Here is a 24,996-nt window from a genome sequence, read left to right on the forward strand (position 1 = left end):
ATGCTGCAAATCTAAACGCTAGAAATGCCTTTGATATTACCAAAGCCTTTTCCTTTTGGGTAAATATATAAATAGAAAATACGAAGCAGTGCCTACCCATCTGCTCTACTACAGCGGTTTTGAGAAACTTCATTGAAGATATTGGAGTATTACAGAATGATTGCACTAATTCATTATGTCACACTAAAACATGGGTGGTTCTTCTGTGTTTCTTTGAAGGTGATAGAACTTGTGCAAAAATACGGCCCAAAGCGCTGGTCTGTTATTGCCAAGCACTTGAAGGGGAGGATTGGAAAACAATGCAGGGAGAGGTGGCACAACCATCTGAATCCAGAAGTAAAGAAAACCTCCTGGACTGAAGAAGAAGATAGAATTATTTACCAGGCACACAAGAGGCTGGGAAACAGATGGGCAGAAATTGCAAAGTTGCTGCCTGGACGGTAATGACATATAGTAGCCGTTAAATAGGGAAGAGAAGGTTTTGAGTCTGAGCAGTCTGTTTCAGGTGACTTCTTAGTACACTGAAAGAATTGCATGTTCTAAACCAAAATTCTTTGAGCCAAATCTTAGTGCCATTGATATCAACGTGTGTTTTTGCCATTGATCTGACTGGGACCAAGTATATGGAGAAATATTTTTTAAAGTATTTGCCACTGGATTAAGAAATAGTAAGCATAGTAAATCATCAGGGCCTTCCTAAGTGTGGCTCTAGTCTTGTTTGTGTTGGAGTATTTGTCAAAACTTCTGTTGACTTAATGGTGCAAGATCAGACTCTATACATGAAACTAAGTCTACATTCAGCTAAGAGGATACAGTCAACTTGAAATCCAGTCAGTATTTTTAACAATGAATTAAAAGTTGTTTCACAAGCTACATCTGCTCCTGTGCCCCAGACAGTTTTGATGGTTTTACATTAATATTTTCCCCATATTTTAAAGTGTTTTACTCTTCTCTGTTGCTATGTGAATGATCCAAATACAAACTAAGGGAAACTAACTAACTCAAATGCCAGTCCTGAAAACCCTCATGTAGAATGAGTAACTTTATTCATATGAGTTGTTCTATTGGCTTCAATGGGACTACTCATCTGTAAGTGTGCATCTGTAAGTCTTACTGACTTTGCAGCGGTAACAGTGAAAGTGCCCAAACACAAAGTGCTGTCAAATATACAAAATAAACAAGCAACATTCTTTTCCCTCTAGACTCCAGTAGTTGGTAAAACATCTCCAAGACACAAGTGTGATGGCCTTTTTTGGCTGGAGAGAAGAACCACAAATAGGCTTGTCGTTTGGAGAGCCTTATAATCTTCTTGCAGCCTTCCTTGTACCACAGACACCCACAGTTAATAACACTGGGTGATGGTGAAGTAAAGACTCTCAGATAGAGGCGTTATATTTGAGTTACCCCAAGACCTGATTTTAATAATGCAGTTCTCATAGCTTTTGTCTAATCACACTAACTGAATACTTGAAAGTTTGTTTTCTGAAATTTAAAAAAAACTTTCCCTAATAACTGTTCGGTTGCCCAGTTGTGAAATTTGCTGGAGGTTAACCGTTTCACTGCTGGTTCCTGCAGTTTCTCTTTGTAGTAATAGAATGCAGCAAAATTCTATTGGAATGTTAATGCTTCAAAAAAATGATGGTGCATGAAGCAACCTAGAAGGTGGGGTTTGCTCCACATGCCAGTTGCTTCACCTAGCAGAGATGTGGTAGACCTCAAGTGATTAATTTCTCACAGTGAGATATAATTGAAGAGAAACATCAGAACTGGATCCATAAATCCTAGTCATAGTAGAGATCCATGCGTCTTATCCCATACATTCTTATGGTGCAAATTGCCACTGGTAGTTGATTTCAAAGTGCAATGACCTGAGAGAGCTGATTTGTATTTGGAATTGTTAAAAATCTGTGCTTAAGAATTATGGGTTAGTAGGAGGAGGGTAGAACACCTTTCTGTGTTACACACACCATTGAATTGTGACAAATTTATTGAGAACTCTTAGAAATGCTCTCTACTGACAACAGTTTCCAGTCAATTAACTTTAATTTGAATTAGAGAGACAAGGTGGGTGAGGTAATATCTTTTATTGGATCAACTTCTTTGGTGAGAGAGACAAGCTTCTGAGCCACACAGAGCTCTTCTTCAGGTCCAGAACTCCATGTGGCTCGAAAGCTGGTCTCTCTCGCCAAAGAAGTTAATCCACTAAAAGATATTACTTCACCCTTCTTGTCTCTCTAATAGCTTGGGATTGACATGGCTACAACTATACTGAATTTGAATTGAAAGTTTTATTTGAAAAAGTCTTTATATGCATGTATTCCTCCGTAGAACTGATAATGCTATCAAGAACCACTGGAATTCTACAATGCGTCGAAAGGTTGAACAGGAAGGTTATCTTCAGGAGTCTTCCAAAGCCAACCAGTCATCATTAGCTGCAAGTTTTCAGAAAAACAATCACTTAATGGGCTTTGTTCACACTCCACCTTCTGCACAACTTCCAGCAGCCACCCAACCCCCAGTTAACAATGATTACTCCTATTACCACATCTCGGAGCCACAAAATGTAAGCTGCTGAAAACTTTTTGTTGCATATGTAGATCTGTGATTAAGCTATCTGCATTGAAATTGATGAAGAATGATGTTTTTGTTATTGCTTTCACGGATGGACTGGAGGAATGAGGGCAAATAAGGAATGCTGATCTTAGACACTCAGGCCCTGATTCCACAAGTCAGTTCAGCATGTGCTTAACCTTCAGAACATGCTTATGTCCCATTGAAGTCAATGGGACTTCACACGCATAAAGTTAAGGAAGTTCTTTGCAGAAGTGGAGTATCATACTCTACAATAATGGGCATAAGATAACCCTAAAATAGGTAAATCTGCTTTCATATCTTTGTGCTACAGCATTCTAACATCTTAATTTTTAAAACAAACTAACCAACTATAATGCATATGAATTAGCATTTCTTATGGTGGTAAGTATTGTACTTGTTGAAATTCAGCTATACTTGGGCCTGATTCTGTAGTCCCTTTTTATGTGACTCTCCCATTGACTTCAGTATTTGTTCTGTTTGAGTATTGATTGCAGGGTCATTGTTACTGTTTTTAATCCAAATCCTTTTATGCTAATAACTAATATGAAAATTATTGCTACCTTTAAACACAATTGTGTTATGGATTTTAGATTGCAATTGGGTTTTACATTTTATTACAATCTATCTGTTTCCCATTTGCACTTCAGTTTAGAAACATTTAACAAACATAAAACTTTCTTTGAATTATTCATCCACTCTCAGAACTGGTGGGTGCTTCTTATTTGAACGTCTTTCCTCCTCTGATGCTTAGTGTCGTATTTACTTGTTAAAAGCTGCTCAGTTTTCTTGCAAGTTAGAAGAGAGGAATTTTATGGATTTTAAATGTTCAGTGTAAGATGCAGGAGTAGTGCTTGAGTTTAACCCAAACACACACTGCAGCTCGCATAATGGAATTAATAACTTTGAGTGTCTTTTGTGTTTTGGCCTAGGTCCCTGGTCAAATCCCATATCCAGTAGCACTGCATGTAAATATTGTCAATGTCCCTCAGCCAGCCGCTGCAGCTATTCAGGTAGATAGTTTAAAGATCATTTCACGAGTCAATTTGTTAAACATTTGATATGGAAGTTAAAATGCAAACTTCTTACCTTGAGAAAACATTTTTAACATACTAAGTGATGGAGAAGAAAATGGGGAAGGGGAGGGAGTTCTGACATAGCTAACAATCAGTTCTTTCGAGGTAAATTTGAAACACATTAGCTGATATTTAGTGTGATGGCTTTCACTTTTTCTATTTCAATGTCTGTATTGAAATTCAACAGGGATTTTTACAGTGGAAAACGCAATTGACATTTGTTTTACCTCTGAGGCTAATTTGGCCGTGATACCACAGGACGGCAAGCCATAAGCATTTTAGTTGCAACATCCGATCAGACCTTTATCTTTTCTTTTCCCTTAACTCTTAATTGCAGAGACACTATAATGATGAAGACCCTGAGAAAGAAAAACGAATAAAGGAATTAGAGTTGCTACTAATGTCGACTGAGAATGAACTGAAAGGGCAGCAGGCATTACCAGTAAGACTGTCACTGTGTGCTTGGATGGAGGGATAGCAGCTTTACCCCAGTGCTTGTCTTTTTACCTTTTTACTCCCCCTCTGCCTGTGACACTAATCAAGGCCCTATATTTCCGATTTAAAAGAATGAAACATAGCACATATTTAGTATGAATTTGCTTTATAAATTTATGTATGTTATGGTACTAAACAACTTGCAGGTATTTTTACTTTTGCAAAGTCAGCGGGAGCAAGTTTGGGCTCTACATTTTACCACAAGGGTGATAACACTAAAGTTAACAGAGTAAATCCCACCAGATCTGATATTACTGGGGATGTGTGTTTCTGAAAGTGTGCAATGGTTCATGTAATGAAAATGTAGTGCCTGTTCATTAATTTTTCCTCTCTGTTGCATTCCTTACTTCAGCTGTGTATTACATACTTTGTAAACTTCAGACTTGGTGCATGTTTGATAATTTGTTTTACTTTTCCATGAATAATGTTCGAACCTTTAGCTGCATGTGTGCAACCCGTGCTGGCTATTACTGAATTCTCACATTTTGTCATGCATAGGTGGTAAAATAGATAAGTAGCTTATTCTATGTAATAATATAGTTAAAACAAATAAACCAAAATCATCCTAGAACATAAGTGATAGCCAGCAGATACTTGTATGAGTAATTTTTTCTGGTTAATAATAAAATGATTGTGTGCATGATGTGTTAGTTTGGCCACTTTTAACTTTAGTTAATGTTTTGCAATTTCTTCTGTTGCATGATCACACTGGAAAGAAACTTCTGTTAATTTGCTCTTCTGCTTTCCTAACCACGTTGATTTGACAGCCTCTTCATTGCATTGGTGTAAGCTGTAGTGTTAGACAGGGATAGAAGAAGATGAGATGTGCAAACAAAAGCAACTCTAACTCTTAAATCCTTTAGCCTCTTACAGGGCTGAGTGTTAAGCAGGGAATTCTTGCGAATTCTTGCTTCATGCAAGAATTGTAGACTCTGTGGGACTTTTGGAGTAACGTAGTAGTATGAATATATTGGATATACAATATATATGCCCATGATACCTAATACTGGATCTAAATAATGAGGTACTTTCAAGATAAATAAAATGTACCATTGCAAGGTCTTGCATTGATGAAAGGAAACATCTTGACAATTGTTTCATAGGCGTAAGCTTTTAGATGATGCAACTGCTTTTATCTTTCCTCCAGCAGCATCTGACACCTTGTGCAATTTCATTGCTAAGTTCCTTCTGCCTTTTTTTCCCTCCTTTTTTTTTTTTTTTTTCTTCTTCCCTTAGACACAGAACCACACGTCAAGCTACCCAGGCTGGCACAGCACCACAATTGCTGACAATACCAGAACTAATGGCGACAGTGCACCTGTTTCCTGTTTGGGGGAGCATCACCACTGTACTCCATCTCCGCCGGTGGATCACGGTTGCTTACCTGAAGAAAGCGCATCCCCTGCAAGATGCATGATCGTTCATCAGAGCAACATCCTGGATAATGTTAAGAATCTCTTAGAATTTGCAGAAACACTTCAGTTAATAGATTCCGTAAGTAGAACTCTCAGTTCCAGGCAAATCTGCATGCAATCTAGGTATAAGGGGAGTGGAGCTGGGAGCTCCTTATATTTATTTCTATTTTCAGAACGACATAAATGCAAGATTTGAAATTTATTTTTAAAATAACACATGGTTGTTTGTATCAAGTCCCAAAGAGTGATTTAATCTTATATAATATATGGATTTCTTTTTTTTTTTTTCCTCCTTGTGTGTGTGGGAGGAGTAATTTTCGGCAAACTACAAAATTCAGTAGTTTAAATCAGTGCTACTCACAAAGTGGTGGTCTGCGGACCGGTGCCAGTCCACGAGCCATCAGCTGACGGTCCATGGTGCCTGGGACCCGAGGCAGCGCATTCTGCTCGCGCCAGCTCCGCTCTGCGTGCGCTGCCCTGGCTTATGCTGGCTCGACCCCGGCCACTGCTGCAGCAGCTGACGGAGATTCTGCCATGGCCACTGCCATTGGCCGGGTCGCGCCCCCCCCCCCCCCTTACGCCACGGAGAGGGAGAGGCACAGCGTGTGTAATGTATGTGTGTGTTTGTTTCCTGCACGTTGTGGTATCCATTCACACTGCCCGCTGCCCAGCCCCGAGCAGACAAAGCCCACGGACACACTAATAAGGAGAAGACTCATTAATCTCTGGCAATTTCTCGGGCTTGGCTGCCACCCCCTCTCCTTTTCTCACCCCTCCACCCCACTCCAAAAAAAAAAGTAGCCCCTTGATGCTGGAAGACAGTTTAGCGCAGGTTTGGGGAGAGGAGGATTAATTATTATTGTTGGTGTTGTTGCTCTGTGAAATTTGACAGCATTTGCACTGATCAGCAGACCTGGTGGAGGAAAAAGACACTGCAGTAGGTTGTCGGGTGGGAGCGGATAAGCCCCCTAAAAAATGTCTGCCAACTTTTATTACATTCATTATATTGTTTCTGATATAAATTAATATTACTACAAACGTTCAAGTAATATTTTCTTGGATCGTAATATAAATAATAGTCATTTTATACTATCGGCACAGACGCACAGCCTTTCAGTCAGTCTTCAGTGCATTTAAATGGGAACAGCTTTGCGAGTACGCCACACTCCCATTCCAATTAATACAGTGAAGAATGTTAGTTTTTCTGATCTGATGTGCTATGTGCCTATGCGAATACAATAATAATATGGCACAAATATGGTACCGGTCCCTGGTACGCTGAAAAAAAATTGCCGGTCCGCCACATCAGATAGTTTGAGAAGCACTGGTTTAAATGGACTCTTCATAATATCCTCTCTCAAAATGAAATCAAATTAGAGATAACAAAACCAGCTTAATAGTGTAAGTGATATTCAGTTTGTATCAGGAGTCTCTAGGCTTATGTGTGATTGTGCACACTTCTATATGCTTTTCTGGAATTCTTCCTTGCTGTGGGACATAACATCAATAGCTGCCTCTTTTCAAAGCTTAACGAGCTTGCATGGCATATTTAAAGAATTGGAAACCTTAATTTAATACTGAGTGGCTTACTGCATTTAACATAGGCTTTTGTTCACTGTGATTTTTGGGTATGTCAGTTGAAATAGAGCTATTACATTGATATGATTTTGTAGGTGTCATCTTAGTTTATAACAACCAGGGTGCACATTTCAAACTTTGCTACACTCATTCAGCATATAGTTGCAAGCATCCTGGTTAGAGAGAGGATGAGCTTCATTTGGAGACTAATTAACGTATTCTTCCATAATACGAAGATATTATCTCTACATTGATGTAACTAATATTGGTAGGACATCACTTGACTCATTGCTACTTTCAGGAATTTGGTTTCCAGTACCAATGGAATAATATTCAGTTTAATATACTCAGTGGATATATTAAAAAGATGAGTAAGTGTTCATAATATTACTCAAAAAACTAGGGTCAAAGTGAATTAATTGGGAAGGGCTTTTTTGTTGTTGTTGTTTGTTGTTACTGGCATATCGTAATGCTGTATTTTCATGAGGTGGCACTATATACTGTCTTATAGTTCCGTGCCTCCCACGTTGTTTCAGGATCCTTCATCATGGGGTGATCTCAGCAGTTTTGAATTCTTTGAAGAAGCAGACACTTCGCCTAGCAAAACTCCCTCAGGCAAAGTCTTACAGCTTCAGCAAAGAGAGGCCAATGCGTGTAGACCTGAAGGACGCCCTAGCACAAACTTGAGCAAAATAATGTTGAGTCAGGGTTCTCTTGACTCACCAAAGTCCTTATCTGCCTCAAAATGCAGCACAGCTCCGTTGGTCATTCTTCGCAAAAAGAGAGGGCATTCCAGCCACTTAGCCAGTGGCTACACTAGCTCCTTCAGATTTGCTGAGGCCAGCAGTTCAACTCCTAAGCGCTCCCCTGTCAAAAGCCTACCCTTCTCTCCCTCGCAGGTAGATCAAGTCTTCTGCACAGATGTTACTAATTCTCAAAAGTCACCAGAGTGTTAACAGTTTAGAAACTAATCCTTTGGAACAAATGACTAATTGCTGTTGCACTTGTTGATTTCACTCCATGTTTGAATCTTCTCACTGCTGTTAATCTTCACCACTGAGTTTAGATTATCAGCAAGCTAACTGTTGATTCTCTTTTTTTTATTGTCTCTTTAATTCTTGGTGGTTTTGAAGGGGAAGATGGTTGTTTGCTTTTTCTTGCTTTTAATTCCTCCAACTACCAGAGTTTAACATTTCTGTTCATTGTAACACTTTCCCATCTCTGTCCATTTACGCGGTGTGATTCACTGACCCAGAAAAACCCAAACTCAGTTTATTTAAATAACATGCAGATTGTGAGACAAACTGACAACAGCCAGAAAATTCAAATGATTCTTGCGGTGGGGTGGGACAGGGATAAAATTTGTATATGAAGGTCATCTTGATCTCTATTTCGAATTTCCTGTCATTTGTTGCTTTGTGTCACAGCTGTAGCATTATGTCAGCATGATTTTTTTTCTTTGTGGATTTCTTGGTTTTCTTTTATGATGGTCCTTAAAGAGAGAAAAATAATTTATTGGAGGTTATCAAATGCATTTTATTTATCTAAAGGTCTGCTACATTTGCAAATCGGTATATTTAAACATATATTATTGACTGAGCTAAGTGCATATTTTGAGATGTAACAAATTAAAAAGATGCACATACAAAAATATAGTACAAGTAGGCCTATTGGGTAATATGTATTTTGGCAAAACTTTGACTAACAGAGTAATGATGCCACTAAATTCATAGAATCATAAGCATTAGAGATGGAAATGAGGTTAAGGCCACGCCCTCCCAATGCAGAATTTTTACCTAAATAATCCAACTGTCTCCTGTTCAATCAGTCCAATACTTGCATTTCAGAACATTCAGTGCATTTGTAGCTTGCTATAATTTTCACTTTGTGCTGCGCAAATGGAATATTTGTTTTCAGAGAGATAACAGGAGTTCAGTGTCCTATAATAAACACTTTATTTACTAATTTAAAAACATGCCTAATATTTTACGTAAAGCTTAATGGGACTTAACCACCATACTCTATGAACCAACTCCTGAAATCCTTACTCATTTTTACTGAAGCCTTACTTAGGCAAATGATGGTGGCAGTCATTTGCAGTTTATTTGATTAAAAACTGAATTGAGTTCTTAAGATTTAGCTCTGTGAGTAGTGGTAACTGCTTCTTATTGGAACAGAAAGTAATTTTTGTTCATAGTTCCAGCACTTGAAATGCTAATTTTTGCTTCATGATTCTCTCAACCAGCTGCTCATGAGTTAACACGCTTACCCTGTAATCAGACACGAATAGCCAGACATACAATTATATGTGGATCAATAGAAATAATCTTGTTAATTGTCTAGAAAGATGATTTTTTTCCCCCCAGTTTTGCTCAAAGGCAACATCATCAGCTAGGTGTTCATATTGCTTTTTCTTTTCATAACTGCAGTTCTTAAACACCTCAGCCAACCATGAAAATCTGGACCTGGACAATCCTACTTTAACTTCCACTCCACTCTGTGGTCATAAAGTGTCTGTTACAACACCACTTCACAGAGACCAAACTTTTAAGACTCAGAAGGAGAACAATATGTAAGTCCTTTTTATTTTAACATTGTATTTTCAGACTCTCGGGGGTTTATTTTTTTCAGTTTAGGACTCAGCCAGCACAAAATGCTGGATTGTTTGTTACAGTCCTGTTTGTTGATGCATTTTATTTGGATTTTCTTTAGTTTAGAAAAATACTTGTATTTTTCATTATAGAGTTTCTGAATGGGTAACAATCATGTATATACAGTCATCAATTTATTAGATTATTGTTTTACATTAAATTATTAAAACACGTGCTTCGTCCATAAAAGTAAAATAGCATAGTGTGAACTCATGGCATTATCACAGGATAGTATTTAATATTAATTTAATTTAATAATCCATCGGTCTTTAACAGTAGGTCACTTTTTCGCTGAATTATAGGGTCAGAACAAAGATGTTCGAACACATTCTCTGTAACAAAATTTTTCTCTCTCTCATTTTAAAGTTTCAGAACTCCAGCCATCAAGAGGTCAATATTGGAGAGTTCTCCAAGAACACCTACTCCATTCAAAAATGCACTTGCAGCTCAAGAAATCAAATATGGCCCCTTGAAGATGCTGGTAAGAAAGAAATGGTGATAAAAGTCACTTGGATATTAGTGTGAAGGGATTGCCTGAGACATAAACTATACATTTTTTTTCCCCTTTCAGCCTCAAACTCCAACTCATCTTGTAGAAGACCTGCATGATGTTATCAAACAAGAATCTGATGAATCTGGAATTGTGTCTGGGCTACACGAAAGTGGAATCCCTTTGGTGAAAAAAATCAAACAAGAGGTAAGGCATAAAACTTTTACGTGGGGCAACCTAAATCAGTTTCACAGCAAACGGTTCTATCAAACTTATTTTCAAACAATCAGATGTCTTTTTTTCCAGGTGAATACCAAGATCTTAGTGCCTGAGCTAAATAATAAAACATATGAGCTAAATAATTACTCCTAATAATATTAGTAAGACTGTGTTTTAGTCCTGGGTATTTTTTGTAAAAGTCATGGACAGGTCACGGGCAGTAAACAAAAATTCACGGCCTGTGATCTGTTCATGACTTTTACTATATACCCCAAACTAAAACTTAGGCTGGGGGCCATGGATGCTCAGGGGGGTGGGGTGGCGGTTTGGGGGCGCTGTGAGTGCTGAGTGGGTGGCCCGGGACCCCCGCTGGTTCTGGGGGCAGGGGAGGGTTGGTGGGGCTCGCAGGCTCCCTACCCAGCTTCGTGTCTTTGCAGCTCCTAGGGGGAGGGGCGGCCAGGGGGTTCTGCACGCTGCTCCTTCCACAAGCCCCGGCTCCGCAGGCGCAGCTCCCATTGCCCGGGAACTGCAGTCAATTGGAGCTGCGGGGGCGGTGCCTCCCTGGCCCTTCCACCTAGGAGCTGCCTAGACATGCCGGTGGGAGCCAGAGACCCCTCCCAGGTAAGCACCCCCCACACACACACTGGGGTCACACTAACCTCCTTCCCCAGCCCTCAGCCCCCTCCCACACCTAGACTGCTGCTGCTGGACCAGGGACTGCCAACTCAGGCAACCTCTGAGCCAGCACCGGCCACTGCAGAAGTCACTGAGGTCACAGAAAGTCACGAAATCCATGACTTCTGTGACTTCCATGACCAACACACAGCCTTAGCTATTAGTACCCAGGTCTTCTCCCATTGACTTCATTGGAAGTCTCTGTTGATTCCAGTGGTTCAGGCTATTATATAATGTGCATTATTTGCATCTTATAAAGGTAGATTCGTCCAGAAATTTGGACTAATTTTTCTAATATTGGTGAAATATATAAAATAACCGAATGGGGACCAAACTACAGAGTGACCTAGAAGTCCGGTGGTTTGAAAATATCTCATTACATTAATTTATCATTTATGCGAAGCCCCAAAATACATGCTCTGTCACTACTTTTAAAAAAGGATTACAACTTGTATAAATGAAAGTGGAACTAGTGAATATCTGAATGCACATATTCAAAGATCTGTTATTTTTTAATTGAGTATTTAAGAATTTTTGGATGTAAAGAACAAAATTGCTACAAAGGGCTAAATTGTGGCTTTGGACACCTGGACCCTACAGACCAGTCCAGTTGCTGAGGAACTTAAAGCATAAATATTCTCATGGACGTTGCCTTTTAACACATGGTTCCTTTTCTGCTTCCAGGTGGAGTCTCCAACAGCTAAAGCTGGAAACTTCTTTTGCTCGAATCACTGGGAAGGGGAAAACCTGAACACTCAGCTCTTCACACATGCATCTACTATGGAAGATGTGCCCGTACGTACAAGTGTCCAAACTCCAGAACTCTTTCTTCATTTTTAATCCAATATTCTTAATGGCAAGAGACAAAACAATTTATTTTTAAACTTCCTAACAGGAAAAGTATTGGTTCATTATGTATGTAGTGCCATTTGTGTGTTTGTGTATTTTACACATATGTGAAAGACAAGGGGCAATTCTGGTCTTAATTAGTCCTTTGTGACTCCCACTGAAGACAGTGGGAGTTGCAGGCATTCAGATATAGATGTGGCATTCCCGATTGTCTTTGTAAAAGGCATCCACTTAGAAGAGAGCTGTACCTCTATATAAAAACGAGTAGATCACAGAGTTAGAACTGGTAGAAGAGAAGAATTTCCACTTGGGTCCCATTCTGGCAAAGCATGTGCTTAGCGTTAAACCTCTGAGTAGTTCTATTCAGTTCATTAGGATTGCTCACATGCTTAAGTGCTTTACTGGATCAGGGCCTTACTCTACACTTTATAATGATGCTCTATAATCAGGCTTCAGGGATGAGAGGGCCCAAGCTCTCTATGCAACAAGGCATGCTATTATCCAGTGTGCAATTAGGGTGGATCTGTTTTTAAAACATTTAAATATTGTTTGTGGTCTTTCTAAATTTAGTGTTATGAAAATTCCTCTAAATATTCCCTTTTCTTTTTTTGTTTAGAATCTTCTTACTAGTTCCGTTTTAAAGATGCCAGTGTCAGAAGAGGATGAAAGCATTCACAAAACATTTGCAGTACCTAGAAACAGGCCATTGGCTAGTCCGTTGCAGGTAACTGATCTTCAGATATAAATATCTCTTTATATTTATACTAGACATCTCTTACAGAATGATTTAACAAGTTTTCAGGTGCAGAGAGGTGATATCTTAAGATTAATTGACCAAGGTTTGGCAAACTCTCGGCCTCACTTTATCTGGTTGTGCATTCAGTGGTACTCCATACAATATAATGTAGCAGAGTGGCACAGTCAAGCTAGTCCTTTCTTAGTTGAAAATAAGAGGATACCAGAGATGCATGTTTAACTCTAAAAACAACGATGAGTCCTTGTGGCACCTTAGAGACTAACACATTTATTTGGTTTAACTCTACCACTTGAAAACCTCTTAACTCAACAAGTCTTTTGTCCAGCTTTTGGTATTGGTCTCTCTTGACTGTATTAAATGTTTGTATGTTTTACTGTAATTTGAATAAGGCTAGATTCATTAAGTGTTTACATATATATGTTTTGCCAAATTTTAACATATAAATATTTAGCCTTTAACATTCAAAAGAAACAACATAGGGTCTGATCCAGTTAGGTCATGGGAAGTCCTCCCACTGATCTCTATGTTCTTTGAATCAGGCCCTAGAAAACAACAGTAAAAAGTTAGGAAATTGAATAAAACAAGAATAAAACACTTTACAGATACTGACTAATTAAGCTTCCTTCACAGCGTTCATTTTAAGGTAGATGGCTAAACAACATTATTCCCCTTTTACAGGTGGGGAAAACCGAGGCAGAGACATTTAAGTGATTTGCCCAGTGCCAGAGAGTGCGTCATTGTTAGAGTGGGGATTAGAACCCCATAGTTCCTAGTTTTCAGGCATGTGTTCTACAGTATACCACTAATACTCCTCCCCTCCCTCTCTAGCTAGTAATAGCATGATTCAGCATTTATGAATAACCTTTACTTTAATAAATACAGATTAAGAATAGTTTTACAGATAAACAATCTACTTTTGAATTTGCATTAATAGGAATGTTGATTATTTATTACAGTTCAACAAAGCAGCAAAATCTGCCTTTGATTAATTAGCTAAACCATGGTGTATAAAGCAGTACATTAAAAGATCATAAGTCTGTCCATGTTTCTACATTTCAAAGGTTAATAATATGTTAATATCAATAGTAGAACTGTGTGAGAACCAGAATTTCTATTTAGCAGGAAATTCCACAGTTTTTAATTTGTTCTCTTTCCAAATTGGAATGAAAACAAGGAATTTAGAAATTTCCAGCAGAACCATATTTTTGAAAAAATTTTGCTTTGGGCCAATTGAAACAGTTTGTTTTGAAGCTGAGTTTTAAATATATATACATTTAATAATATAAAATAATTTCCTAAGTGAAAATTTGTTTAAAAAAAAGTGTTCCATTCCAACAATTAAATGGAACATTTTCACTGTATCAGAATGCTTCTTTTCCATATTCTTTTCTAAACCCAATTTCTTCAAAATCGACACATGCCAGTGTAAAGTTTCAATATGAACCAGAGGTTCCCAAATTTTTTTTGCTGCACCCCCCTTCTCCATGGGAATCACATATAGGCCTCTTCCCCAACTCCCGCCCGTCCGGGGAAGAAAGTGATTCACTGAGGGCAGAGGGCAGCTTATATCCAGAGTGGTTGCAGGACCCTAACAGTCTTCATCTCTAGAGGTGCCTGTGGCAGCACAGACTGGAGCAGACCAGGGTCCTCACCCTCCCTCCCTTCCTGCCCAGAGCCTCTTGTTCCTGCAGGCTGCAGAGGATTTAAAATATGAGGGGCTGTGACCTGCCAGGTATCCAGGACAGGACAAGGCAGCAATAGGAAGAGCACACAGGGAGTCCCCAGTGGCCAGGGAACTGAGAAAGGGGAGAGCAGCTGACTGCTGCTGGGGCACAGCAGGACTGCGCTTTCTCTTCCTGTCCCCAACCACTGGGAACTTCCTGCCTTCTCTCCCTGCTGCACAGACAGCCACCACGCCTCTGATAACCTCGTCACGCCTTTGGAATTGCACCCCCCTCCCCAGTTTGACAATCAGCAGTTTAGACAGAAGAGCATTTTCTGGTGAAAAAGCATTCTGTCCAAAAAAAAAAAAAAATTCAGCACGCTCTAGTCAATATGTATAAGATCAGGTTGCGTTACTGAGAGGTATCTAGCTAAATCCTGAACACTTCCATGGAAAAGTAAACCCCCACTGAATTTTAAGATTCTAGGGGAAGGGGTCGGCAACCTTTTAGAAGTGGGGTGCCAAGTCTTCATTTATTCACTTTAATTTAAGGTTTTGCGTGCCAGTAATACATTTTAACGTTTTTTAGAAGGTCTCTCTCTGTAAGTCTGTGTATTATATAACTAAACTATTGTCGTATGTAAACAAGGTTTTCAAAATGCTTAAGAAGCTTCATTTAAAATTAAATTAAAATGCTGATCTTACACCGCTGGCCTGCACAGCCCGCTGCTGGCCTAGAGGGCGGAGGGCTGGGGGTGTATAAGAGGGTGCAGGGGTCAGGGCAGAGGGCTGGGGTCGTGGGGGTGCTCCCAGTCCCCTGCCCTAAGTGGCTCATGGCAGGGGGGCTGGAGGGGATATGCCATTTCCACCCCCTTCCCCAGGGTCCCTGGAGCAGAGAGTGCACTGCGGCTCATAGCAAGGGCAGTCAGCTGATCAGCCACAGTGAGGGAGAGGAGGAGGGGCAGGAACCCAGCACGATGGGGGAAGAGGTGGGGGGAGGGGGGAAGCTTGCCTGCCCTGCAAGGAAAGAGCAGGGGGCAGAGAAGAGCGGGCCGGGCAGGATTTTTAATGGCACGCTGCTGTCTGCCGGGGTCGGCAGACAGCAGTGTGCCATTAAAAATTGGCTCGCGTGCCGTCTTTGGCACGCGAGCCATAGGTTGCCGACCACTGTTCTAGGGTGATATTTTCCAAAATGACTAAATGAAATAGGAAACCTGCACAACACATTCAAAAGACCAGCCTGGGAGCTTAAATTCATAACTTTGCTAGACACTAAAAGTCATGGACTGAATAGAGACACTGGATTTATGGCTTATTACAAAACTCTGTAATCCACTAACTCCTCTTTTTATCCTATGACTACAGGGGTGTTAATGGACCACTCTACCTTGAATGGTCCCTTAGAATATGTGCTAACTACTTATGCTGAAAGGTTTCAGAGTAACAGCCGTGTTAGTCTGTATTCGCTAAAAGAAAAGGAGTACTTGTGGCACCTTAGAGACTAACCAATTTATTTGAGCATAAGCTTTCGTGAGCTACAGCTACATCCTATGAAGTGAGCGGTAGCTCACGAAAGCTTATGCTCAAATAAATTGGTTAGTCTCTAAGGTGCCACAAGTACTCCTTTTCTTTTTACTTATGCTGAACTATCTGTTTGCTCTTTCACTTAGCTGTGAGGCTCTTAGGGCTTGGCTACACTTACATTTTATAGCGCTCTAACTTGCTGTCTGGGGGTGGGGTGTGTGAAAAATAACCTCCCTGAGCGCAGCAAGTCAGAGCGCTTTAAAGCTAGAGAGAGCTCTCTCCCAGTGCTCACGCGCGACCACACTCGCACTTCAAAGCGCTGCCATGGGAGCGCTCCCGCGACAGCGCTTTGAAGTTTTCAGGGTAGCCATGCCCTTAGTACCTTTCCCAGACCTGAAGAAGAGTTCTGTGTAGCTTGAAAGCTTGTGTCTGTCACCAGCAGAAGTTGGTCCAGTAAAAGATATTACCTCACCCACCTTGTCTCCCTAAATGACATAGGAGCAGAAATCCCATTGAAAATCAGCACTTGTGCTCCTTAGGAGTTTTTGAAAATCCCTCCCCGAGTGACTTACAAAACATTACTGTCTGGTGAATGGGATATTTTGATCTTTGGAAATATTAAATCAAGTTACATTTCCTATTTTGTCAAAGTAAATTTTTTCATTAACTGTTATCAACTAAGGGCCTTATTCTATTTTTGCTCCTTCCTCATATCAGTATCTGTGAAGAGTTTTGCTATGTATACAGATTAATGTAACAGCCTAATTTCTGTACAAAATCTTGACACATTTCCATCAGACAAAAATGCTATTGCCTTCAGTGGGCATTAAGGATGCTCAGTGAGTTTTCAGTGCCTCTCAGGATTCGGCCAAAAAGGCATTTTACCCAAGTAGGGACGGAATAAAAACTGACTTAATAACTTAGCCTAATATCTAGTAACTGGGAAACTGAAAGAAGAACTAGTAGTAAAAAATACAAAAAACAAGTAGCTGACACAAGACACCTTGGAACAATAGTCCAAAGGTTAAATTCTTTTCTTCTCCATACTTGACAAAGAGACATTCAATGTTCAACCCAAATATAAAATAAAAATCAAGAATGAAGCTACAGGCTGAAATGCTTACCTATTATGACTTATCTGTTTTCCCCCCAGAGGTGAAATACAGCCATTTTATAGTAATACAGCATCAGGGTTTGACTTTGTGTCTCTCATAACAAATCTAAATTAGCATTAGTGACATGCAGATAAAGAACAAAAGAACCAAATTCATCCCTGGTGTAACTGTTGACATCAGTGGATTTACATCAGCAATGAATTTGGGCCAGTATTTCTCTCTCCAACTTGTAGGGACAATTTTACTCTCATCAACTTCATTTCATCCACTACAGGAGGATCCTGTGTATGTAGTAAAAGCAGAATGTTTTCTAACAGGTATAAAACAGCTGAAACTCTTCAGTGCATAACCAGATTCAGTAAGCTTTCCCTTACATTGTTCCCCTCCCTGCTCCATTTTCTAAATGTTTCCTCCCTAGGTAGGTTTACTAGTAATCATAGAATCGTAGGACGGAAGGGAAGGTCTTCTACTCCCGTCCCCTGAACTCAAGGCAGGACTAAGGCTATGCCTAGACTACCACTGATGTTGGCAAAACTTATATTGCTCAGGGATGTGAATATTCCACCCCCGAGTGACATAAATTATGCCTGCAAAAGCATTAGTGTGCACAGCACTGTGTCGGTGGGAGAGTTTCTCATGCCGCTCATTGTGGGTAGATTAATTACGTTGATGGGAGAGCTCTCTCCAGTCGACATAGAACGACTACGCGAGTGATCTTACAGCAGTGCAGCTGCATCGGTACAGCTGTGCAGCTGTAAGCTCTCTAGTATAGACATAGCCTAAGTATTATCTAGGTCATCCCTTACAGGTGTTTGTCTAATCTGCTCTTTAAAATCTCCAATGATGGAGATTCCACAGATTCCCTAGGCAATTCATTCTAGTGCTTAACTACCCAGACAGTTAGGAAGTTTTTCCTAATGTCCAACCTAAACCTCCGTTGCTGCAATTTAAGCCCATTGCTTCTTGTCCTATCTTGAAGAGGTTAAGGAGAACAATTTTTCTCCCTCTTTGTGACAGCCTTTTATGTACTTGAAAACTGTTATGTCCCCCCTCAGTCTTCTCTTCTCCAAACTAAACAAACCCAGTTTTTTCAATCTTTCCTCATAGGTCATGTTTTCTAGACCTTTAATCATTTTTGTTGCTCTCCTCTGGACTTTCTCCAATTTGTCCACATCTTTCCTGAAATGTGGCATGCAGAATTGGACACAATACTCCAGATGAGGTCTAATAAGCACAGAGTAAAGCAGAAGAATTACTTCTCGTGTCTTGCTTACAATATTCCTGCTAATACATCCCAGAATGATGTTTGCTTTTTTTTGCAACAGTTTTACACTGTTGACTTATATTTAGCTTGTGATCCACTATGACCCCCAGATCCCTTTCCGCAGTACTCCTTCCTAGGCAGTCATTTTCCATTTTGTATGTGTGCAATTGATTGTTCCTTCCTCAGTGGAGTACTTGGCATTTATCCTTACTGAATTTCATCCTATTTGGAGAAATGGTCTGAAATGATATGTCCAGATCATTTTGAATTTTAATCCTATCCTCCAAAGCATTTGCAACCCCTCCCAGCTTGGTATCATCTGCAGACTTTATAAGTGTACTCTCTATGCCACTATCTAAATCAGGGGTGGGCAAACTTTTTGGCCCGAGGGCCACATCGGGGTTGCAAAACAGTATGGACGGCTGGGTAGGGAAGGCTGTGCCTCCGCAAACAGCCTGGCCCCCGCCCCCTATATGCCCCCTCCCACTTCCCGCCCCCTGACTGCCCCCCTCAGAACACCCGACCCATCCAACCCCCCCGCTCCTTGTCCCCTGACTGCCCCCCCACCTCTAACTGCCCCACCTGGACCCCACCCACTATCAAATCCCCCCTGCTCCCTGTCCCCTGACTGCCCTGATCCCTCTCCACACCCCCATTCCCTGACAGGCCCCCAGGGACCCCCGAACCATCCAACCCCCCTACTCCTTGTCCCCTGACCGCCCCCTCCCAGGACCTCTGTCCCTAACTGCCCCCCCCCCCCCCCCCCCCCCCGGAGACCCCACCGCCTATCCAACCCCCCCCGCTCCCTGTCTCCTGACCGCTACCTCTACTCCATCCAACCGCCCCCTGTCTGCCCCCTGGGACCTCCTGCCCCTTATCCAACCCCTCCCTCCCCCTTACCATGCCAGCGGCAAGACGGGCTTATTGGAAAGCCTGGGAGGTGGGTGTGCTCAAGCCGCGCTGCTCGCATGGTGGCATGGCTGCGGGGGAGGGGCCGGACTAGCCTCCCTGGCCGGGAGCTCAGGGGCCAGGCAGGACGGTCCCGCAGGCTGGATGTGGCCCGCGGGCCATAGTTTGCCCACCTCTGATCTAAGTCATTGATGAAGATATTGTAGAGAGCCAGACGCAGAACTGATCCCTGCAGGACCTCACTTGATATGTCCTTCCAGCTTGATTGTGAACCACTGATAACTAGTTTCCGGGAACAGTTTTATGCACCCACTTTAAAGTAGCTGTACCTGAAACTTTACTGCCCAGCCTGAAGCTAGACCCCGGCTCAAACAAACACCTTTGTTTATCGGAACACCCAGTTATCTGAAAGCTTTGGATGTCCCCCAAGCCGTTCAGAGTGTACTGTGTTTGGGCTTTATGTGATTGCTTAATTTCACCCAGAGTCCTTTCACGGTCATGATTCAAACAAAACTCCATTTCACTGCAGATGGAATTTTGCCTGAGTAAGGACTTCAAGAGATAAGACTTTGGGATAAGTCCTTACCCAGGCAAACTGATTCACTTCAGTGGTATTTTGTCCGAGGAAAGCCTGGCTCTGTAAGGACTTTAGGATTTGGCTGTTCAAGTGTAATATGCATGCTTTTAAAGAACATTTATATATTCACTAACATATCCACTAGTCCATCAGATAACAAGAACGATCACAAAATATACAATACCAGGGAAAGAAAAACAGGCTAAATGACAGACTGCGCACCCATTCCTGCAGTCTTCACTCTGGCAAAACATATCACCTCACAGCAGCCATTTTAAAATAGAAAACATCTAAAAAAATTGATTTGTTTAGAAATAACACAAGGAAACTACATGTTGTACAAGCCCTACATGTTTAAACAGCACATTCTTAAACCTTTAGCTCCCATCACTTTCCTCTTTTTAACCACAGACTGACACCCTTCAGTTTGAATTTCCTGACTTTCAATGGTTTATGTCACAATCTTAATTTTCTTTTAAAGAATGAGTTTAATGCAAGTTAAAAACACAGTTACTTCTACTCTGGAGCCTTGTTAGTCTTCTCCAAGGGCCCTGGTTATGATATGACAGGATCTTCAATTTTCTCCTTTTTTATTTTGTGGAGTTTCTTACAGCACATTGAAGTTAGGCTAGAAAGCGAAACACATACACATGAGACCGCATATATAGCTTGCAGCAGCGGTCTTTGTGAAGAACCCGCTGGTGACTGGCTTTCTGGGGATATTGGGGTCATAAGGCCATATGTTTCCCTCTGTTCCCAGAGTGAAGCAGGGCATCAGGACAGCCCTAATCCCACTAGAAGAGTTGAACTTTGTGTGGAGGGAAATGTGGCCATGATGTATAGTATATTTTCTGCTAGTTGGGTAGCCCCCTCTCTCTGTTCTGTGGCTGATACACAGGCGCCCTTGCTTCCTTCAGTCGTGCAAAGCAGAAGAGGTCAGAAGTCAGGGGACAATCAGTCTGTGCAACAGTGTTCTCTCTGAGCAGCAGAACTCAGGTGCAAATGCATCAGAGGTGACTGCTGCCTTAACAGCTGTGGTTCCTTCATGCAGTTTTCAGAGACCACAGAAGGGGTACAGGCACATGGCAGCAGAGAGGCCATTGCAGCATTATCATGAGCTTTGAATTGAAATAATGTAATCTAAAGGGGGAAGAAAAATCTAAAGGGAAAATCCTGAAGTCTTTACTTGGGAACAAAATCTGACAGGTGTTCAGTGTTTGTTCCATTATCCTTACCCAGGAAAACTCTCTTTGGTTCCAAATGTGAATGTTGCCTGAAATAGGATTCCTATCACTACCAAATACTTGTTCCTAACATTGATATAATCAGTATAATAATAAAAGCCAAAGGGCCATGACATTTTATTTTATTTAGCAAGAGTGGGCTACATATCTGTACAACTGGAAGAACGCCAAGTTGGGGAGGGGATTGCTCAGTGCCCCAGTAAGAGCCAATGCCTACACCGCAGTTAAACATCCGTGGCTGGCTCAGGTCAGCTGACTTGGACATGCCGGGCTTTGGCAGTGGGGCTGTAAAATGGCAGTGTAGATGTTCAGGCTCAGGCTGCAGCCCGTAGGGTCCCAGAGCCTAGGCTTCACCCAGAGCCCAAATGTCTACAACACAATTTTATAGCCCTGCAAGCCCAATTCAGCTGACATGGGTCAGCCACGGGTGTTTACTTGCAGTGTAGACATATCCTTAGTGCTATTATATTGCTGCTACTTAAGCAAATTAGAACTGATTAGTCGCTAAGCAAATGAAGTACGATTGGTTTACAGTAACTTGACATCCGCATTAATCTTCACATGGAACTGATAAATAGCTAGTGAAAAAACATGCCTCGGTTCCAAATACTGATGAAATAGGGAAGCTTAAGGTTATATTTGATGGGTATTATGTTCTGTTAGGGAAATACTTTATTAGGGCATCTATTCTGCTGTTACTGTTAAGTAAGGAGCTCTGCATTTCTACTGTAACCCTGCTTCTAACGGCATGCTGTCACTGAGCCATAAAACATCAGTATAGGTTGCCATTAGTCTCAGTACCCCACATACTCTTTAAGTAGAGAAGGAGGGTAAAACACTCTCAGTAGTCTCACCCCTTAGAATGTCTGTGACAGTTTCTTTAATGTCAGAACAACTGGGCCAAATGCTGCTCAGATGCACCTGGGCAAATGTAGAGGAACATCAATAACTTCAGTGAAGCGATTGCAGATTTTCACTGGCCTAACTGAGATCAGAATCTGGTCCAGGGTGTTTTAAATATATCTTCCAACACGTGCCTTTGCCCAGGAGTTTTATTGTATTTCCATCAGTGTAGTAGCTCTGTATTACGTGACTACAGAAGTGCTTGTTGCGAGTACCTTTCTTAGCAGGTATAGTGTGGTAATGCTGAAAGAACATGTTAAAAATATACAGACAGCATAATATAAGGAATTCATACTCTGGGCGCAGAAAGGCTAGTCCTGTCAGAAAAGCACCTTTGCACAGCCTTGTCTTGCCTTACTGTTCTGCTTTCTTTAAAGGATCCAAGTTTTTATTTAAAGTGCTTTAATTGGATATCCCAGTTAAAGCTTTAACAGTTTGTTTACAGTTCACTTCTGCCTGGGGCAGCTGAAGGCACGTTACAGGATAAGTGAGATAATTCTTCTGCCAAGAGAAGGATGTCCTGGTAGGATTACTGATGCAAAAAAATGAACCAAGGAGAATGACATGGCTAGAATTGTACCACAGGTCTCTTAATTGTATGGGAACTCATGGTAGCATACATATTCTGTTTTTTTTCCATTATTCTAATTTAAAGAGGGAAAAAACTGTCAGTGAAAGAACAAAAATACTGCTACAGAAATATTGGTAACTGAAGACTGAAAGAATTCTTACCCATATGCAGACTTAAAGGCCTGATCCAGAGCCCATTAGGCTTCAGTGGGCTTTGGATCATGCCCTAAAGCTTCTAATTATGGGCCCAATCCTTTAGTCTTTGTGCAGCAAAACTCCTATTGACGGCAACAGTTTTGCCTATGTAAGGCACTGTTAAGTGAGCTCTGACACAGGGAAGGTAATGACGGCTCTCTAAAAGGTGTATTTTAGTGTCTGGTTCTGACCTGTTTCCTTTATGTCTCTAGCTTTCTGCTCAACCCCTGTCCCTTTCTTTTAATCTTTTGATGTGAGTATTAGGCTCTGCTTTCTGCACTCATGTTGAAATTCTCTTGAAACTGAGCCCTGCTGACACTTTTGCTGATCTGATTCATTGTGCTTCTCAGCCTCCAAGTTGCTTTTCCCTCTTTACAAAGTGGCTTCTTGGACTTTTTATTCACATCCGGAAATGTGCTCTGCCTGGGTTGTGAGACCTAACAATCTGTGCCAAGAGTGGAAGTAGAGTTGCCTGAGTTCAGATGACTTTAACACATGCCTCCAAAAGTGAGCTGCAAGGCTGGCAGAGCAAAGGCATTGTGCTTTGTTAGGGGCTTGTTCTAACTTTCTTAAAACATTATCTGAATACCAAACAACAAGAGTGAAAACTTTAATAGAAATCACACAGGTACTTTGGTCCAAATTCCGTGGTCCTTATTCAAACAAAACTCATACTGACTTAAATTGGACTAAAGAATTTGGCTGTTCATGGGTACTTGGGGGGGGGGGCGGGAGAGGGAGGGAGGGAGAATTAATGAAGTCTAAATTTCTAGTACAGGTAGAAAACATATTAGAAGCCAAATTCTGCCATCATATGAGTTCTGCTCTATAGACATAAGTCACTTAAAACTGATGCATGTTGTGGATCCACTGAATTCTCCTCTACCCCTCATAATATTTGTGTGCCTGATCTAACTCTGCTTCCTCATTGTGGCATGGGAGACAACAGACACCAGAAGTAGGGTTTGGTACTGTTTCATTGGATTCTTCCATCTTGACACTCACTTAAATGAAGGCCAATGTGGTAAAAATGTTATTTAATGCTTTTTAAGTGGAATAACAGACATGTAGCAGCCTGCTGAGATATGGAGATGGCAGGATACATGGGTTTTTAAACACATGCGTCTCTTAATGCAAAGAGCCCAATGTAAAAATACCTGACACTCAAGAATCGTTTATGAAATTGGGACACTCTCTGCATGATTTTAGTTCCATGTTTAAAAGATTGTCAGCTTGTGACAGATGGAATCTTGCTGCCATATGTTTTCAGCTATTTAAAGGAAGACTGAACCCACTTTTGTAGACCAGCACATTGAAACTTCAGAAGCTCAGAAGGAAAATGGAGACATACTTTTGTCATTTAAAACATCAGACTTCTGGAATGACCAAACAGGGGAAAGTTTTCTTTCAACTATTTACTAGAGACCAAATTTGACCCTGTAGTAAAATCAGTGGCGTTACACCAGAGATTAATTTGACTCTTTTGAGAGAGAATCCAGAAATGTGGGGGGTAAACATTTCACAAGCACCTGAGTCACTTAGGTGTCTAACTCCCATTGAAAGTCAATATAACTAGGCTTCTCAATGACTTAGGTGCTTTTGAAAATTGAACCCTGGAAGCTGTTTACCTAAAACATACGAGGAAGTTGCAGCATTTTGAGGCATGTCACGTGCGTCTCTGTGAAGTGAAAAGTATGTCACACCTGCTTTTCAGCTGTGGTATGTAATCTAGACGGAGTCACACCACACGGTGTATGACAAGATGAGGTTGGGTTGAACTACGTGTACGACATGTCTCTTCACAGATACATGCAGAGCCTAATGATTTCATGTCTGACCTAGCACTCCTTCTGGGTGGGGGGACTTTACTGGAAGTCAGTGGGAGTTTTGCATGCAAAAAGACTGTAGGATCAGACCCAACATTTGGAATCTAAAAATAAATCGGTGAAGGCAAAAAATAAATTTAAAAAAGAAAAATCCAGATATAATATGATGTGCACCAGCCTTCACCTGGATTCCACTGTTTATGTGTTGTATCCCTTTCCCTCCACTGGTCATTTATTCTCTCTCTTTCGGATTGTAAACCCTTTTGGGCAAGGAGTACGTCTGCCTATGTGTTTGTACAGCACCCTGCACAGCAAAGTTTTTATTGGGGATATTTGTTAAATGTTATCTAGGATAACACCTGTATATAATCGTTCAAATTATATACTGGGTTCCATGGCTTTTCACATC

At 41.0% G+C, this 24,996-nt stretch overlaps 1 protein-coding gene across 5 annotated transcripts in view; it reads left to right on the forward strand.

Annotated features, from left to right (window-relative positions):
* MYB (MYB proto-oncogene, transcription factor) overlaps positions 1-24,996 on the forward strand; it is a 35,816-nt gene that overhangs the window by 8,091 nt on the left and 2,729 nt on the right. For 2 of the 5 annotated variants that reach the window (XM_007058057.4, XM_027820571.3), the window contains 10 exons: positions 220-440; positions 2,329-2,563; positions 3,525-3,605; positions 4,006-4,110; positions 5,400-5,657; positions 9,586-9,728; positions 10,174-10,288; positions 10,379-10,504; positions 11,876-11,986; positions 12,657-12,764. In XM_007058057.4, the coding sequence (XP_007058119.1) occupies positions 220-440; positions 2,329-2,563; positions 3,525-3,605; positions 4,006-4,110; positions 5,400-5,657; positions 9,586-9,728; positions 10,174-10,288; positions 10,379-10,504; positions 11,876-11,986; positions 12,657-12,764 (1,503 nt within the window). Of the gene's footprint in view, positions 1-219; positions 441-2,328; positions 2,564-3,524; positions 3,606-4,005; positions 4,111-5,399; positions 5,658-7,692; positions 8,056-9,585; positions 9,729-10,173; positions 10,289-10,378; positions 10,505-11,875; positions 11,987-12,656; positions 12,765-24,996 lie in introns of all 5 variants that reach the window. The other 3 variants (XM_007058054.4, XM_027820573.3, XM_027820574.3) reach the window with 3 other exon arrangements.

This window comes from Chelonia mydas, chromosome 3, assembly GCF_015237465.2.
Source record: "Chelonia mydas isolate rCheMyd1 chromosome 3, rCheMyd1.pri.v2, whole genome shotgun sequence".
NCBI lineage: Eukaryota > Metazoa > Chordata > Testudines > Cheloniidae > Chelonia > Chelonia mydas.